This window comes from Dreissena polymorpha, chromosome 3 (assembly GCF_020536995.1).
Source record: "Dreissena polymorpha isolate Duluth1 chromosome 3, UMN_Dpol_1.0, whole genome shotgun sequence".
NCBI lineage: Eukaryota > Metazoa > Mollusca > Bivalvia > Myida > Dreissenidae > Dreissena > Dreissena polymorpha.
In genome coordinates, this window is record NC_068357.1 from 149,017,921 (window position 1) to 149,038,012 (window position 20,092).

General features: G+C 33.9%; 1 protein-coding gene across 1 annotated transcript; it reads right to left on the reverse strand.

The window, feature by feature from the left end:
- Nucleotides 1-2,050: 2,050 nt before the first annotated feature.
- On the reverse strand, nt 2,051-19,027 carry LOC127871940 (eukaryotic translation initiation factor 2-alpha kinase 3-like). The gene is made up of 7 exons (XM_052415237.1): nt 18,844-19,027; nt 10,354-10,429; nt 7,759-7,878; nt 6,995-7,099; nt 5,926-6,244; nt 5,273-5,434; nt 2,051-4,024 (listed from the first exon to the last, which is right to left on the reverse strand). Exons 2-7 carry the CDS (start codon nt 10,389-10,391, stop codon nt 3,881-3,883), a joined length of 888 nt encoding a protein of 295 aa, XP_052271197.1. The 5' UTR covers nt 10,392-10,429; nt 18,844-19,027; the 3' UTR covers nt 2,051-3,880.
- Nucleotides 19,028-20,092: the final 1,065 nt, after the last annotated feature.

The window sequence follows — 20,092 nt, forward strand, 5'->3', positions numbered from 1 at the left end:
ATGCCAAAACCTTTAAACCTACATATGAGCCTCGCTCTTGCAAAACAGGGCTTAATGCATGAGCATAAAGTGTCGTCCCAGATTTGCATGTGCAGTCTGCACAGGCTAATCTGGGACAACACTTCATGCACATGCATTAAGCCCTGTTTTCCCAGATTGGGTCTCATATAAACATGTCTCAATCACTTGACAATCCAAAACATGAAAATAAAGGTCGTTCTGTGTCCAATCAATTGGCTTTGTTAAACATTAATTGTGTCACGTTTGGAGAAAACTGGGCAAAATGCATGTGCGTAAAGTGTCGTCCCTGATTAGCCTGTGCAGTCCGGCATGACACTTTACGCCTAAACTGGATTTTCTCTAAGAAGAGACATCATTTAAACGAAAAATTCCATAAAAGCAGAAATTGTTGTCCCTGATTAGATTGTGGGCTTATCTGGGATGACAATTTACGCACAAGCATTATGCCCAGTTTTCTCAGAACTGAACACGACACAATTAGTAGAAAACTTCTGATAGATTTTTGTGAGACTATTCAAAAGCCCATATTTTCTGCTTACAACAGGATAAAATATGATAACTCTCAGCAATGTTATTTTTTGGAAACATTTTTTATGTTACAAAACCTAACACAAGATAGCCAGTGACTTAAAGAAATTGTAGTGTTTTAAGGAATTATCTCAAGTCTTCTATAATTAACAAGTATTGTAAATAAATGTTTTCTAACTAAATTATGGCTAAATTTGATTGTGATTTGTTATAATGTAGAGATATACACAAATAGCTATGTTTGTGTAAGAGATTTGGGAAATATTGTCCTTTTCAAATACATGATTGTGCCTTATTATTACAAATTATTATTTAAATACATTTCTTACCACAGTACTGTATTATGTGCATTTTGAATAAGAAGTCATCACACTTGGAACGAACATCATTTTAGTGATCATAAAACTATGAAATTTATGTTGTTTATGAAAGTTTGTTACATTTTGGCAATAATTTTAGTATAATAAGAAATTTTCAATGACCATATTTACCCAGTAATAAAAATCACTGTGTATTTGATCATTTGCACAGTTATTTTATATTGTGTTCATGCACGCATGGACACGGTTTCAGTTTTTAGGGATTTTCGAAAAATGCATACAAATAAACAGTTTTGTGTTAAAATCAAGTTTGATGATGCAATTATATATGCAGGTGTCTATTTGAGACATGAGTTGTTAGAATTAATAAATGAACAGGTAAAATTGCATAAAGTGCCTTGTTGAATAGAGCTGTTTATTCCAAGATTGATCTCTTAATATTCCAAATTCAATAATAGTTTGTTTGTTGAATTTTTGTTCACTTAGTTCTAAGTAATTCATGAGCATTGTACCTTTTCTACATATTGAACAGGTACATACATTTCTATCATTCTAAATGGTCCCCACACAGTTGCTTTAGTTCCTTGCTTGAGATTCATTATGTCACATGTGTATGTGCTCTTATTGTTCTACTTAACTGTCATGTTTATTTCTAAACAAGAGTTTATAAACATAAGATAACATTTCTGTATGGTTTGTTTTTAAATGCTTTTTAGCGAACCATATTGTCTTTCTCTTGAAAGTCGACAAATTATATTAGCATAATTATTATGCCCTGCAGTCCTAATAAGCTGGCTTTCCAAGGAAAATCATAATTTTCAAAACCTTCTGACCAAATGCATCATCATTTGTACAATTATGTCCATAATTACCAACAAATTGTTTGACTCAACCCTAGGAATAAAGGATATTCTTTAAACTATAATGTTCTATAAAAAATAGCAATTTCAGTCTAACTTCGAATATAATTGCAAATATAAGAACATTATTCGTTTCATAGAAACATCTGCTAATGACCTGAGCACCATTGGTTACCTACGTATCTTATAACCTAAGAATGTTTTCTCGGATCTAAGTTTATTCTTTATTCTTAAGTCTAAGAATTGGTTGGTGAGTACAGGTCCAGGTGAGTTTTCATAGAACACGTAATATGGGTGAGAATAAATGAACAACATGTGAAGTCATTTCATGTAAGTTTTAATATAATCCTCATTTTGCAATATACTATAATTATATAACTACGCTTTTCTCAGAATGAACGTTAAATTAACCAATTAAAACCAATGCTTTTCTATAGGTCAATATGTTAAGTTGAGACATGGCTCGAGATTGAGAAATTCCACAGTTGTGTGGCTGCAGCGTCACCAATGTGCCGGTCTCTGTTATAACCGGGCCAGGTACAACATTCTCGGTTGTGAAATGTTTTGTTAAATGGAAGTCTGAAGTAAACGAAAATCCAGTCAAAGCGGAAAATTTGTGCAGACTGAACAGGTAAACACTAAGCCCTGTTCTTCAAGAGCAAGGCTCATATCTTTATTTTAAGATCATTCATGACATGCATTAAGCCCTGTTTTCCCAGAGCGAGGCTCATTTCTTGATTCTAAGACAATTCGTGGCATGCATTAAGCCCTGTTTTCCAAGAGCGAGGCTCATTTCTTGATTCTTAGACAATTCGTGGCATGCAAGCCCCGTTTTCCCAGAGCGAGGCTCATATCTTGATTTTAAGATCATTTATGAATGACATGGAGAATGTCACAGGTTTCTTCAAGTGTCCTAAAGGAAAAACACTATAGAGCTATTTTATTATACAGAGCAAATTAATTAAGCACAATAAAATTATTAAATACTGTCACAGCAAATGCTTTGAGACCTAGAAAGTGCATTATCAATTAACATATGTTAAGTGCATACATGTATACAAGTGACAAATACTTAAACAATATTGCAGCTTATAGCAATATTCAATGCAGCAATAGTCAATAACCTGTATAAATATCACTTAATATTTAAGCATTAATTATATATTACCCACATCATGCAAAAATGGGTCTTCTGCCATATGCTGCCAGTGTAATCCAGACTAGCCTGCGCATCAAAACAGTCTGGTCAGAAGATACCCTATAAGCTAATCAGACCAGGAAAGCTTGCACGACTTTATAGCGGACAGCATAGCTCCTAACCATACTGCGAAATTGTGCAGGCTGTTTGGGAGCTACGCTGGCCGCATATGGCATAAGACCATTTTGCATGACACTGCGCATATAGTTCACTTTTGTTTTTCAAGAGCTGTGCAAAACAAGTCTATAAACTTGCATTACTTTCATTCAATTGGTTTCTTGCAACAATCACACATTTTTTGGTTTTTCAGCCATTATCAGTTTGCCTCTTGTCTAATTTGAAAGAAATTTGCATAACATGAAATTTACATATGAGGAAAGTGATAATAAATGCACTATTATCAGTTTTATATTACATTTGTACACTCTCATAACTGTCGATGGTTAATTTTTTTAAACTAGAACTTTGTTGCAAACATGACTTATACCCCCACAGCACTTTATCGGCTATGTAAAAGAGCATAGAACTCAGGAAACTTTTTATCATTTGGCACGAAAAGTGTCTTGCACGTCTACATTTCATGACATACTTAATGTTTCTTGTCAATCTTTTGAGAAATGTGGAAGAAGTAAGCTCCACACAGTTATAAGACAAACAATTTGAGTGAGTCCAACAAATTCATGTCTGTTTGCTGACTTAGAACCTTAAATATGAAATTGAATGACAAATTCAACAACAGTATTATAACCATAGCTGATTCACAGGGAATTCAGAATACATATTGTCACTTCAGTTAAAAAGAGTCTAAATGTAAAGCTAGCAATATGAATATAAGCATTACATTAAAACAAAGAAAAGTTAATATTATTTCCAAGATATTAATATACTGCGTACAAAACATGTGCAACACTAATTAGTTATGAATATATGGCTATTTTTTGTATAGTCGGTTATCAAAAAACACAACAACAACAACTGGGCCTTGGCTCATCAATGTCTGTAGAGAGCTTCTCCCACAGTTTGACTTTTCCAAGGAGTGCACGGGCAGTGGGGCGCTTATCAGGGTCTTCAGAGAGCATCTGACGTACTGCTTTACACTGAAAGAATATAAGGAAGGTAATACAGCAAATGATGAGGTTGTAGTAGTAAATGGCTAGGTTGTCTTCCTTGGGATTATGTGATTTCAATTTTCTTTGGTATTGCCATTATGTTTCCCATTTGACATTGCTATTATCTTTCCCATTTGACATTGCTATTATCTTTCCTATTTGACATTGCTATTATCTTTCCCATTCGACATTGCTATTATCTTTCCTATTTGACATTGCTATTATCTTTCCCATTTGATATTGTTATTATCTTTCCCATTTGACATTGCTATTATCTTTCCCATTTAACATTTCTATCATCTTTTCCATTTGACATTGCTATTATCTTTCCCATTTGACATTGCTATTATCTTCCCCATTTGACATTGCTTTTATCTTTTCCATTTGACATTGCTATTATCTTTTCCATTTGACATTGCTATTATCTTTCCCATTTGACAACAAGTACCTGTTGCATTTAACCATAACAAAACTTAAACAAGTGCGGCTTATAAATTAAAAGTAATATTGAATTCACACAGACTGAGAACTGTAAAAAAAAAACAGGTATGATCAAACACGAAACACAATCCATCAATATACGGAGTGATTTGGCTGGTTATTTAACCTGTTAAAAATTATTAACATATTCATAAAATGTTGGTAAAAACTGACTGTTGGACATAGTGTAGTAAACCGAAATGGCCAAAAGGCCCATATTAAAGGGATATAACTCAGAAATTTTGTACCATGTCATTTTCAACAAAGTTTATTGTATGAAGGCATTATATTTTGGTCAAGTTTTAAAGTCTCTCAAATCACCTCAGGCATATTTGCTGAGTTGTCTCCCTTTAATATGGCCTTTATTAGGAAAAATCAAGAAACTGGTCCACTGATTGTAAGGCAAACATTTATTATGAAACATACTCCAGCGTCTTTGATGGAGGCAGAATAAAGATGGCAGAGAGTGAGTTTCTAGCAGCAATCTTTACCAATGAAGTATGGTAAAGATAAAGTAGATACAGACTTTCGTACGTTTTTTTAAGAACACCTTCTTGTTAAAAAACACTATAAAAGCATCTAACATAATTTCTGATAAAGTTTACATTTTGTTAATCACAAGAAACAACTGCCTGTCGCTTAAAACTTCAAGGTTGTTGTTTTTCAATAAGAAAAGTCTATATTTCCAGAAAACAATTTTTCTTCCTTTTCCGAAAAAGAAAATCTGAGCCATGTACATATTCTTCACAGACTTACCCATTGTGCATGCTCGAGCTTCATTTTTTCAGGAAATTTACACTCCTTTGCATCATTAATCAAATATTTTCTCGTTGATCCAGGGGGAATAAAGTTGAACATCTCATAGACAATCACCCCAAGAGCATATATGTCCACTTTGTTGGTATAATGTGTTGTGCTCTGAAACAAAAATGGTCTAGTAAATTCTCTTTTGTAGTATTGAATTCTATCAATATAGTTAAAGAAAATCCATGTGCACTTGTTTAAAGAATAAAATATTAAATTAATTTTATCATATGATTTGATGGTGTCTGATTACAACAGTACGCCTTTCTCATTTTGTGTTTCAAAACATCTATGCAACTGTTAAGAATTTAAACATCATAACTAAGAATGGTTTAGTGAAACGGTCTTCAGAACGAGATGTCAATTTACTTCTATCTACTCATTATTGATTTTACTGAACAGAACGGAATGTTTAAATAACAATGTTAAACAATGTAACGTTCCTATCCAATTTATGTTAATTGAAAGATATAAGTTCAATCAAAATGAAGTCCATATTGTTCAAAACAGCAGTTTAACGCATCTTGGACAAACAGTTGAAGTTGTATGTAAGAGTTCAACTAAGGAATTTGTTTAATGCTGCATGCACTTCTGGTCTCACATACCTGTTCTGGAGCAAAATACGCACGAGTTCCAGCTTCTGCAGTGTGACTCTCGCTGTCCCTTTCCATTATCTTTGCCAAACCGAAGTCACCTACTTTGACAGGGTTGCCTTGTTCAGCAGAAAGAAATATATTTTCTGGTTTAAGGTCCCTATGCGTGATTTTCTTGCCATGAATGTATGCCAGTGCAGAAGTGATCTGTTCTATCTTTTCTACAATTTCGTTAGAGGGACGATTTTTGTTTCTATTTGTGTCATCCAACCAGTGTTTCAAAGTTTTAGCCTGACATAACTCCAACTGAATGTACAAGAAGGAACCTTTCCTGAAATTTAAAAATGATCAGCGCTCTCAGAAAAAACGGGCTTCATGCATGTGCGTAAAGTAGCGTCTCCGATTAGCCTGTGCACTCAGCACAAGCTCATCTGGTTCAAAACTGTCTGTGTATACTGGATTTTCGTTCTTAAAGGGCTTCCTTAACTAAAAAATTCCATACTAAGCGGAAAGTTTTGTCCTAGATCAGCCTGTGCGGACTGCACAGTTTGGGACAACACTTTACACACATGCAATTATCCTGGTTTTCAAAAGGCACGGCTCAAAAATAAGATTATGTCAGTTTAAATACAAAGATTACTTTAAAAAACTGTTGATATTAGGTAAAACTACGGGCAAAGTAAAAACTATGTGAGCCTCAATGTATAGAAATCACCATTCTTCACTTTGGCAATTAAATTGCATTGTTTGTGTTTGCTTGTTTTCTTGAATATTTTGCAATATCCAACAATAATTCAGTTTTCTAAAATATCACAGCGGTCAACTAACCTCACACACTTTTTCTGGATAAGCTGGCTAACAAAGAATACTTTTGCCATCAACTGACAACTTCCCTTCTTAATTCAGAGGAATGGGGTGTATGGCCATAGAAAATAATTTCATGACCAATCCACAAACAAGTTCTGATTGGGCTCGGAATCCATGATCCTTGTTATGGAGTCCAGAGATCCACATACTGTTTAAGTCTGCCTTACCAAATACATTTTGTTTAATAACGATTTGAATGTACAACGGAACATACCCGTAAGAGTCTTTTTCTTTCCACGCGTCAAAGTAGCGCACGATGCCACTATGGTCAAGAGATTCCAGGGCTTTAACCTCTCGAAGCATTCTTTCCTCATCTTTTCTGCAAAGACGTGGAGCAAATAATATCATCTCTTTTATAAACCATCACAGACAAAAAGTCATTTGCACAATAAGACACCCAATAAAATATGGCAATAATGATCAGTTTTTTCAGGGAAAAAAAATCGACAAGTGTTCAAATGATCTATCCCTTTTTTTTACTTGAATGTGACATGACTTTCAACCAAGGATATTGATAATTGCGTGCCAAATTCAATTTCAGTAAGCTTTTAACTTCTTTTAGGTTATTTCAAAATATGCACAGGTGCTATTATATGACCTTGAATTGTGACCTGGACTTGATTCCGTTTGCAAGTCAGAGTATATGAGGTCAGTTACCTCCCATCATGATCCAAAACACACGTGTGAAGTGTCAACTTAATATCTGTAGTGGTTACATATGTATGTACTTGTTGCATGCACACCCTTACCTGTATTGCATCTTGCATGCAAACCTTACATTACCTTCTTACAAAAGACAACACAATTCTACATAAAGGCTGACCCAAACATGCCTAATTGAAACATCACTGTTGAATTTTTATTGAACAAATGTATTTTAATGTGTGTGTTAGGCGCCATATATAGATATGTAGAAAACATGAATCATTTTCATTTTAATGAAACAAACCGTAAGTTGTCATGTTTACTTCAACTTACCCAGTAATGTTGATCTGTTTTACCGCAAATAGCAGTTTATCTTTTTCTCTTTGTACCTTGTAAACAACTCCAAAACCACCTTCACCCAATCTTTCAATCTCTCTAAATTCCATCTCATATCTGAAAAAGTATTACACAGGTGAATAAGTATGAGTATTTTTTTTAAAAAAGTATGATAATGAATATAGTGCATACACGATACCAATATGGTTAAGATCTGCCAGGGCTTGAACCTCTCGCAGCTTTTTTATCTCATCTTTTCTGCAAAGACATTGGGCAAATAATAACATCTCTTTTAAAAACCATCACATACAAGAATATCACTTGCACAATTATACACCCAATAAGTCAATAATGATTAGTGTTTTAAAGATTTTTTCTTTTTTCAAAAAATCTATCCATTTTATTTTATTTTTAATTGAACGTGACATGACTTTCGACCAAGGATATTGATAATTGGGTGCCATATTCCATTTCAGTTAGCTTTATTAATTTTTTAGTTTATTTAAAAAATAATCACCGGAACTATTTTATGACCTTGGACCTTGACTTGTGACTTGGACTTGAGATCCTGTGCAAGTCAGAGTATATGAGGTCAGTTACCTCCCATCATGATCCTTAACACACGTGTAAAGTGTCAACTGAATATATGTAGTGGTTACATACATATGTACTCGTTGCATGCACACCTTAACCTGAATTTCATGCAAACCTTAAATTACCTTTTTAAGTACAAATGGCGACATAATTCTACTAAAAGGCTGCTCACAGTTTACAAAGACCATGAACATATACATTTATTATTTTATTTCCATACCTTAATTATACAGAAAAAAGCATTTCTTGCACGCAAACTTTGACCTGAAATTTCTATGTTCAAAAATTGAAGCTTTGCTAAACTGTAGGTCAGAATTATGGAAATTGGTCAGTGATCTCAAACAATGACCCCAAACGCTTATTTTAAGTTTCAAGTGAATACTTGCAATATAAACCGTGATAATGGATATGTTGCACGTTAACCTTAACCAGAGCATTACTCAGACGCAGATTCCCACAAATGGATGCGTATTATAGGTCAGACTATTGGGTGAATAGTCATGTTAAAAATGCCAGTCTTCCTTTTTGTTAATAATTTGAGTCAACACATTCAGAAAAGGCTGTGAGCGTTAAAAAAAACATTATACAAGGGCTGTTTGTAAAACCTGCATGCCCCCCATATGGGCTGTCAGTTGTAGTGGCAGCCATTATGTGAATACGTTTTTTGTCACTGTGAGCTTGACCTATAACCTAGTGACTTGAAAATCAATAGGGGTCATCTGCCAGTCATGATCAATGTACCTATGAAGTTTCATGACCATAGGCCTAAGTATTCTTGAGTTATCATCAGGCAACCATCAACCGTTCCATGTCGGTTTTCGAAATGTAGCTCTAAAAAAGCATAGTTGCGTTGCAACTATGCTAAAAACAACAGTTCCCCTCTCCCCCGCGCGACTTCTCTCCCCCGTGCGACTAAGTTTTACGCTGGTGATTTGATTTAAAACGTTGGATGTCCGCTCAGCAATAGCTTTTTGAAAAAAAACAACTGTTCTTTACAATCGTTACAAAGTGCAATATAAATCTATACTTTTACCCTTCTGGCGTGAAATGGTCAGAGCGGCAATTAAATTGCGTCTTACAAAACATCAAATATACTTTAAAGTTACCCAGCCAATTATGTCAGCGCTAAATGATTTCTTTAAAAATGGCTGCGCCCACAGATTTACAAAATTGTAAAAATGTGGCAAAATATTCAAGACGTTTCCAGAAAGGCCAACTATTTTAATAAAATAACATAATTTAATTGGTATTTTATTACCTAGTTGTCCGAACAATTATTGTAAGAATATATATAAAGCATTGTTTGCTGGGCAACCTCAATTTAAAAGTTTGTTGCCCGACTTGGTAAGGCTTAAGCAGCCATATGAAGTTAGTTTTTCTCCCTGCAAACAGTCAGAAAACTATATGATGTCCATATTTTTTTCAAATTCGACCTTAATGTGACCAAGAAATGCAGGTCATGGTTGTTTCATGCTGTCGACACAAGAAAATAATTGCAAATTAATTGTATAAAACCCTGATAAGTGATAAATGAACAGCCTGTAGATGCTGTTATTTGACCAAATTTAATATATGATGTAAAGGAAAGACAAGTCAATGGGCCGCATGTTGCCTGTGTCCTTGTCTTTCTTATGCAGAACTACAGCTTTGTCGCAAAAACGTTTAAGGACAAATAACTAAGAAATGTGTGTGGATCAATGGGGATAAAAATGTGTCCTGCACATCATCTCTCTATGGCGATCACATGGTAACTTTCAATAGCTTAAGAAATTATTTGCTAATATATTCTTTCACAAACTTGTAAGATTTTATTAATCAACCAACAAACAAACAAACCAACATGGACCTCAATATGCTTAATCTTTGTGTGTGTGGGGGGGGGGGGTTAAATTGTGCGGGGAAAAATGTGTTGGATAAAAATCCTTCAACGAGACCACTTCTATACTCTACATTTATAATCCATATACATTTACTATCAGCATACGTATACAGGTGTACCTTGTAAGAGTGTAGGTCTGGACACTGCTCTCCTGCATTATGAACTTTTCACTATATCGTAGTTGTTGACAGGAATCTAGGAATATAAATACAGTATTCACTGAACTTGTTATGAAATTTGCAAAGGCAAAGTTGATAATAAAAAGATCTAAACACATTAAATATAAATATGTTTGTTTTAAGGTGCCTCTTTAAACAGTAAATTTATTAATTATTTATTATCTTATAACAAGTTCCAGAGGTAGGGACAATGAACATATTGGTATAAAGTATTATGGTATCTTTTTTTTCTCAAATCCAGTCAAAATATTTCCCAATTGATGGTTTGTCTTTTTGATGTTTATAAAATAAATATATTTAAGAGATGATAAATCTAGAAATAATACATTCTTAAGTTGTAATAACCACTATACATTTGTATTTATGTTTGGGACTTTCCATTAAATGTAATTTTTTCCCCCAAAATAAGTCAAAAAGAACAAATGAAACATTGATATTTTTCCCAAATTTAAAGCCATTTGATGCCAAAATTCCCAATTTCGCAGGTTTAGGTCTTATTCCCAAAATAGGAGAAGACATACCGACATTTATTAGATAATGTGGAATGACATGTTTTTTTATATTTATACTAGAGATGTTACTGAACATAGCCTACATCCGTCAGAAGACTTCTTTGAATTCATGCAGTTTTAACCTTAAATGAAACTTTCCTCTAGAAATGTCATTCCCCTTTCAGCAACAGCAATTCTGTTTACGTCTCAGACGTTGGTATCAGCATATTTGCAAACAAGGGATGTTTGTAAAACATGCATGCCCCCAATATGGGCTGTCAGTTGTAGTGGCAGCCATTGTGTGAATACGTTTTTTTTGTCACTGTTAACAACGGTGGTGGTGGTGGTGGTTGTGGTTGTGGTGGTGGACATTTAACTGTGACGAGTCACCATGACCTTTACCTTTGACCTAGTGACCTGATAATCAATAGGGGTCATCTGCCGGTCATGACCAATGTCCCTATGAGGTTTCGTGATCCCAGGCCTATGCGTTCTTGAGTTATAATCCGGAAACCACTTTACTGCTTCAGGTCACTGTGACCTTGACCTTTGACCTAGTAACCTGAAAATCCATAGGGGTCATCTGCCAGTCATGACCAATGTCCCTATTAAATTTCGTGATCCCAGGCCTAAGCGTTCTTGAGTTATCATCCGGAAACCACTTTACTGCTTCAGGTCACTGTGACCTTGACCTTTGACCTAGTAACCTGAAAATCAATAGAGGTCATCTGCCAGTCATGACAAATGTTTCTATGAAGTTTCGTGATCCCAGGCCTAAGTGTTCTTGAGTTATCATCTGGAAACCATTTTACTGCTTCAGGTCACTGTGACCTTGACCTTTGACCTGGTGACCTGAAAATCAATAGGGGTCATCTTCCTGTCATGACCAATGTCACTATGAAGTTTCATGATCCCAGGCTTAAGCGTTCTTGAGTTATCATCTGGAAACCATTTTCCTATTTTTAGTCAACCATTTTACTGCTTCAGGTCACTGTGACCTTGACTTTTGACCTATTGACCTGAAAATCAATAGAGTGATTTGCCGGTCATGACCAATGTTCCTATGAAGTTTCGTGATGCCAGGACTTAGCGTTCTTGAGTTATCATTCGGAAACCATTTTCCTATTTCCAGTCACTGTGACTTTGACCTGTGACCTTTGACCTTGTGACCTCAATATTAATAGGGGTCATCTGCCGGTCATGACCAATGTCCCTATGAATTTTCATGATCCCAGGCATATGCATTCTTGAGTTATCATCCGGAAACCATTTTCCTATTTCCAGTAACTGTGACCTTGACCTGTGAATCAAAATCAATAGGGGTCATCTGCGAGTCATGATCAATGTTCCTATGAAGTTTAATGATCTTAGGCCTAAGCGTTCTTGAGTTATCATCCGGAAACCATCTGGTGGACGGACCGACCGACCGACCGACAGACCGACCGACCGACGGACCGAAATGAGCAAAGCAATATACCCCCTCTTCTTCGAAGGGGGGCATAAAAAGAGCAGTGATCGACACTAACCGGAGTCCGGTAGTCCAAGATTCCTGGAAATGAGACTCGGACTCCTTGTTTTTGTGCTTCAAAATCAACTTTGAATTATACAAAAAATCCCTTCGTTTACTAATAGGTTTGCAAAATCTGAATGTCTGCACAAAAGACATCTTACTCAGAATAGTCAATGTCGAACACTGTCTATAAAAACTTTTAGTTGCATTTGTTTATTGTCACATTAAAATTGCAATTATCTAATATTCACTCTCTATATACTGCAGAAGGAAGTTTTTAATACCAAGTCATGCACGACCAAAGAAATCAACGTTCCAGCCGAGTCAGAGTCAGACAGCGGTTCTGAAACAAGTGAGGCAAGCCCGAGGTATATCATACCACCTAGGAGAAGACCGTTACCACAGCCCTGTGTCAATTTTCCCCGACCAGAGTTACCATTTAGCATCTCAGGCCACAATTAAAATATTGTTGGTTTGCCCTTTACCGCCCCTAGATTTTACAGGTGGGTTGGAAGGTAGGAAAATTATTTTATTTTATTTGAGGAATTATATTTTTAATAAACCAATAGTCTATGAATATTTATAACACTGGTATTAAAGTACTGTTGCAGTGTAAGAAGTCCTATGTAGCTTAACCATATCTTGTTTGCTGTTTTCTTGCATATATTAATGTGATTTTTAAGGCAATACAAATGGGCAAAAATGTGTATCTGAGCGGTAAAGTGTTAAATGACCTCGTTTCAGGAAATGAGACACTGTTGAGTCTGTACGCTTTAATATTGTGCTGAATTAGTACTTTGAACGTAACCTATGAAGAACCCATAATAACTAATAACAGGAATTGCAGACCCATTTCCTTTAGTTGACAGCTGCAACATTTCAGAATGAATAATACATTCAATTCCTAACAATTAATTAACTTCATTTACTTATGGAATAATAGACTGTTATTCTGAAAATGCAGACTATTTTACTTATAAGCATAGTATTGAATTTTTTAGCATACGTGGTACATTACTTTTGAATTGCATTACAAAATTCTTATCCTGACCTTTATAGAAATACTTCACATAATACATATATTTAAACATTCAAAGCTCAATATCATATTTTAAGCCCTCATAAAGACGATTAGTGTCAAAAAAAGGGCACCAAATTTTTGAAAAAGTAAACTTATCATTGGACAACCAATTTTTCCAATAAAATTATAGCGCAAATTAATATTATATGTAATAGTTAACATATAGAATGAAATATTTTAAGCAGTGGTACAGCAATTATTTTCCTCCTTTTATTTCTGAAGGTCAAAACTTTTAATGGCTGCAACAAATCAACAACTAGAACATATTTGGTGTGTTAATAAAGAGTTGTTACTTGAATGTATATATTTAGTAGTTTCCTTCCACATACAGACTTATCACACAATTACATCAGACAATGTAGCATGCAGGCATTCATGTTACTCACAAATTACAATACCTCAATCAAACATTGAAGTAACAAATGGTTTGCCTCAGTTGATTGTTAAACATAAACTACCATGGAACAATAACAAACAGACATACTCTGAGGCCACAATTAAAATATTGTTGGTTTGCCCTTTACCGACCCTAGATTTTACAGGTGTGTAGGTAGGTAGGAAAATTATTTTATTTTATTTTAGAAATTATATTTTTAATACACTAATAGTATATGAATATTTATAACACTGGTATTAAGGCACTGTTGCAGTGTAAGAAGTCCTATGTAGCTTAACCATATCTTGTTTGCTGTTTTCTTGCATATATTAATATCAAATGCATGCTTGTGTGTTATAACATCAAATATGTGTTCAATAAATGATGTTAATTGCTCTGAATGTAAATAAAATATCTACAATAAGGAAAACATAAATACCACTTATTGTAACAAGATATTTATAAATTATGATCTGTCAATGTAATTGTATCAACTATCATGCATGGGTTTTAGTTACTTCGATTTGCAGTAATTATAAAACTAATTAAAATCAGTTTTCACTTGAATGAATGAATGAATGAATGAATGAATGAATGAATGAAACAAAAGTAAAGCAACCCGTTTAAGAAGCTATAGAAATCATTTGACTGACTGTGACAACCAAATTTAAACCAAATAAATCGTTTCAATTTTTCATCTAAGTTCTAACTTCAGGTTAAAAGCGAAAGTAGATTAACATGTGCAAATATTAACTTCATTTGAAAAATGTTATCAATTTTAAACTGAAATCTTCCGTTAAATAATAATAAAAAATGTTCAAAGCACAAGATATGCTGTGCTTTTATTTTGTTTGGATCGTTTTCACAATTGAACAGAAGTTTACATGTTGACCTTCATTGAAGATTAACACTGTCCGCATTTTTCATGATTTTGATTGTTTTGACAGGAAGCAAAAATCTCTTCTATTTCATGTGCAAAACAAATTTAAAAACTCGTAAATTAATTTCTTTTTACTGAAAATAGTTATTAAATTTATTTTTAAACCATATGTGATATGAAACCATGCATGACATGTCTTTAAAAAAATAATTTTGAAATCGGAACCACATATACTTTATTGTTTTAAACAAAATGGTGGACTAAGTTGACAGTTTATAGACGCTTGCATAACTGCGCTAATCCGAGAAATCGATACCTCCCGGATTACCCGCCCCTGAATACTCTCGCGCGCCTCCAAAACGGTACTGAAGAAAAAAACATGGACCTTTATATGTGTCCCTACGCAAAACAAGGAAGCGAAACGGTTTCATCGAATATATTTGAAGATTTAAATAGTTCCTGTTATCGATCTGACAACCACATAATAGTTCGTGTTTTTTTTATATAAGTTATTACGTAATTAGTAGAAATATGGTTCATCTGCATTCTTGTAAGAGTAATAAAACACAGCATGGACATGGACCTATTTGTGTAGGTCCCTGGCATGAATAAGGTCTTGATTGTCATTTAAAATGTTATTTAAATGTGACGCGTGATATCTTATCTTAATTACGATATCTACACATGTGCAGACATGTGGTGTCACGGGCAAACCCATAAACGCTTTAATTCCACACTTGGAACATCGCCTCCCATTTAGCGAATTCGTTCGCGCCTTTATCGCTGATGTTGTTTTTTTTTCAAGAGATTTATGTTGCTGTCATTAATAATCCGTAATTAACGAAGACATAAATCACTTATTTTTTTCGTGTTTTTATTTTTTAATCGTAAATTAATACCGTATTACCAAAGTTTAATAAAAACATACGTTAAGAGTAATCTAGAGAACACAATTGGAACTATTTAAGTTTATTTAAGGCTCATTATTTTTTATGTTGAACATTTCAATCGTGAATTAAGATGTTATTAAGAAAATTTAATAAATAATGAAATCAGTTAAGTAAATATTGAGAATAGCACAAACAACGTTTATTTCAGGCAATAAGCTTTGATTTTGCATGTAAAACGTTATTTAAATAATAATATAAGAAAGTTATAGACACAAGCTGATATATCCTTTTCAATAAAAAAAGTATGACATGTCCTGACATCTTACACAGTTTTGCAAAATAATAACTCCAGTACTTGTTCATTTAAAATCACAAAATTCATTTCCGGCTAGATATTTTTGTATAAGCTTGAGAGCGATTTTTAAATAAAAGATTGCTAAAAACCACTTTAGTTTTAGACTAAACTAGATACATAATTTTAATATTAAAAAAAACTTTACCTGAAATCTTACAGAGTTCCGCTAATAAATATTTCCGGACCAATTTTAGAATCACAAACTTCATTTCGGCTATAGATGTGTATATTACCTTTAAAATGACACTTACGGGGGAAATATTAATAACGAAATGTTTAGACAAACAAAGATATGTACTATTCAATAAAAAGCCATCCTCGGTCTTTAAGTACTGTTTATTGGAATAAAGCGGGTGTACACTATGATAACGTTGTAATCTGCCTAATTCTTCAGTACCGTTTTCAGTAGCGGGTGACGTAATAGCCAATATGGCGGCGGTCAATTTATCGATTCTGGGATTGTCTATAGAGACGGTTGACATAATCATCGTTTTTATTGATAATCATGCACTATATCAAATATTATTTTACTAACTATGCCTGAATAAAACATAAGCATGCAAGGAAATGCATTTTGGAACGATTATATTGTTATTATTTTTTTTAACGAACCCCTGAATGGAACACGATCTATGAGCTAGGAATGGGGTTACCAATCTCTCTACACATCTTCGCGACCAGTTTTAGAACAAAACTACTCAGAAATGGAAATTCTTTTAGAATAAATTTAATTTAATAAACGAGCACAAATAAGGATGAAAACAAACAACAAATAGATCGATTTTATGTAGGCAATATAGTAACTGATGTGAACCTTTATATGTCTGTAAAAACTAACCTTAATACACATAAATTAAATTCACTTGCTAAATGTAATTGTTTTTGTTTACTAGTTCACAATTTTGACATTCTTTGTCTTTGTTTCAGCATTTTTAATGCGGTGTTTTTTAATTGCCACTTTGTTCATCACAAACCGATTATCTCGTTTTGATCGGCTACTGTCCAGGGAATTACAAACAAAACATGATGTCATAAACTTAGGGACCTATAATTGGGTCCCTGAAGAAACAACATGTGGCAGACGACAATTTATGAATGTAGCGGATCCGTGTTCTAGTGGTAACACACTGGCTTCACAATCCAGAGATCGCTGGTTCGATCCCCCGCTGCACCTAACCTATTAACTCGTCTTTCGCATGAGACGTTAAACCGAGGTGCAGTGTACTAGGTGCTATACACCGAGCACTACAAGACCCGTAACCAACTAACACGTCTTTCTGGGGGCGATGGCCATGTGGGAAAATCCCGGTGCACTCAATAAAAAAAAGATACCTCCATGTCATCTCTTGGCATATTGAGCAGTCATTTGAGCCAAGTTTTAAAGCCAAATACTTAACTGTTGCTTCAAGAAATATGTTAACATGTTTTTTTTTTTTTTTTAATGAAGGCATTTGTCCGAAATGGATTATAATAGCCAATTTAATCATAATAATAGTGTTTAATAACTGTAAATCTAAAATAGTGTACACATATACTGCCACACAATTAACGTATTTAACAGGTACCGGCAAATGTAAAGCCCACGTGTAATGATTGCATGTTACTGTAGTGAAGGAAACACCATCATAAAAACAAGCAATCACGTTAGGGTTAAAAAAAAATACTTGCGTAAACTAAATATAATAGATTTATGGTATAATAACATGCTAGATTGTATCACTCGTTATCACTAATGAAGAGATTTCAAGATACATTTAAAGTCAGTTCAATTTGCATAATATGCAGGTTTTTTTTAATTTGTATGCTTAAATGTATTAATATTGTCATTCAATGTAAATGAAACCAAAATTCATTCAATGTAAAAGAACATTTCCACACTATTTTTAGATTTTAATGCATTCCGCGTTTTTAGGGCTTTGTTTTATAATTGATTCAATGCAACTCTTACACTTTCAATCGCGGATGAAAAATAACAATATTAATCTTCCACTTACAATTATAATCAAATTATTATATGTGGTATTATATTAAAATATCATTTATTAAAGTCTTACTATAAGAAAAAATACGGCTAATTTATAGTTTTGTTTTGTGAAATTGCCAGTTTATATTTAGTCTTCCGACCATCTTTACTCTGATGCTACTAAATAATTCGTATTTTTATAAAGAGGAAATTATATTAATGAATGTACAATTTTTGGTACTAAATATTTTATAAATGCACTATAATTTAGGTGTTTATATGTCTATATCGGATTTTTTGTCGATTTATTTACTAAACCAACGCTCTTTATACATGTTTTACGTTACTGCAACCAGAGCTTTTTGCCAACCAGTCAGTGCGCATGCGCGGAATATCAAGAATGTAAACAATAACAATCAACTGGTCTATGCATCAGTAAGGGTGTACTAATGATTGATTATCGTTTTAGCGTCATCCATATTTATAAATTTTAAATACATTTGCCGTACCATGTTCTATTATTCCAAAATATTGACTACAGTATACATGTATGTCATTCACTGCTGTTGATAATTACTCCTAACACTTCCCATATACAGTTGGTTTAAAATCATATCTCGCAATATTGAAAGCTTAATTACAACAACCAGTTTTGAAAAAAGGTCGCACATAAATCAACCTTTACAACAATAATTGTTGTGAAGACACCTATTTGAAACAGAAGATTACTCCACGAGGTCGGATATTCACGTAAAAACAGTCATTTAATGAGCGAACGCATGCAATACATCATTAAGTCCATATACAATTAAGAGCGGTGTATGCACATATTCGTTATTGAGCATATTCCTCTTAATTAAGCACAATATATTTTAAGAACATACCCTTTTCTCGTCGATGAAAGGAGCTTGTCACCGTTCGCCAACCAATTTCACTCCTCTGCACGTAACCTACTGCAAGATGGCTAAACTTGTCGAACGTTCGCTTCGCACGTATACCACTTTGACGGTTGGGATTGGTGGAATGTTTTAGACTTCCTAGTCAAAGATCCTAGTAACAAGTGGGCTGTAAGCAAAATTAGCAATACAGCCTTTTGCGTTCCGGGCGTTGTACCATTTACGCCCTAAGTCTAAGTTGAAATGACAAGTGATACTTGAAAAAAATTGCTATTGCTATAAAGCTGCCCGTACATGTGTAGAAACCGCGCTCTATGAAAACCGGTTTTATTGAATGTGCGTAAAGTGTCGTCCCAGATTAGCTTGTGCGGTACCCTTCGTGGGTGTTTAAATGCCTGTAATTTAGTATATGTTTGAATAGATTTTAACAGAATTAATTTGTGATTACAGGTTTTTAAGTTATAATGTTTAACAAAAATTTGCACATTCATCATAATTTTCATTCTATTTGTCTTTATTGTAAAATATGTGTTTAAAAGCGGGTGCTATTTAGTGTAAATTAGCTTTTTGCACAAAACGAAATTGATATCTACCTATGGGTTTGTGTTCGAGAGTGCAGTAATTTTCATGGAATGAATACTGGGTATAAGGATAATTTATAGAATGTAAAGAACTTAAAAAGCCGACTCAAATGAACGTATATGCTGGATATTTTATACGGGTTCTAAGATATCACATTTCACTGAAACATTTTACTGTGGGTGCTTTAAACTTTTTATACACTTGGAGACTTTTATTAAAATTTGTAAGCAAACAAATACAACACCAATTTCACAATTTCAGTAAAAAAAACGACGCGACTTTTTCCAATCTGAAAGGCCCCGGCCCTGTTCTCGAAATGGTAAAGAATTAAAAAAACAAACATTTCTAACTTAGCCAAGTGAGTTGCAGAATACATTGAAGTAAGTAAGCGATGGACAATTTAAGAAACATATACTTCTTTAAAATAAAAGCAATTTAAAACATGTGTGTTCCCATACTGCTCGTCGGGTCCAAGAAATATATCCTAATCATCCCAAAAAATGAAATGCTGCAAGCTATAGATCCCGCAATTACGGATTTGCTGAGTGTTCTTGTGTCATTTGCGAGTTTTAAATTAGGTAAATACATTCATATTGAACTGTTCAGTTCGACTAAGATTATAGTCAAACATATACATTTTCGTGTAAATAGAAAT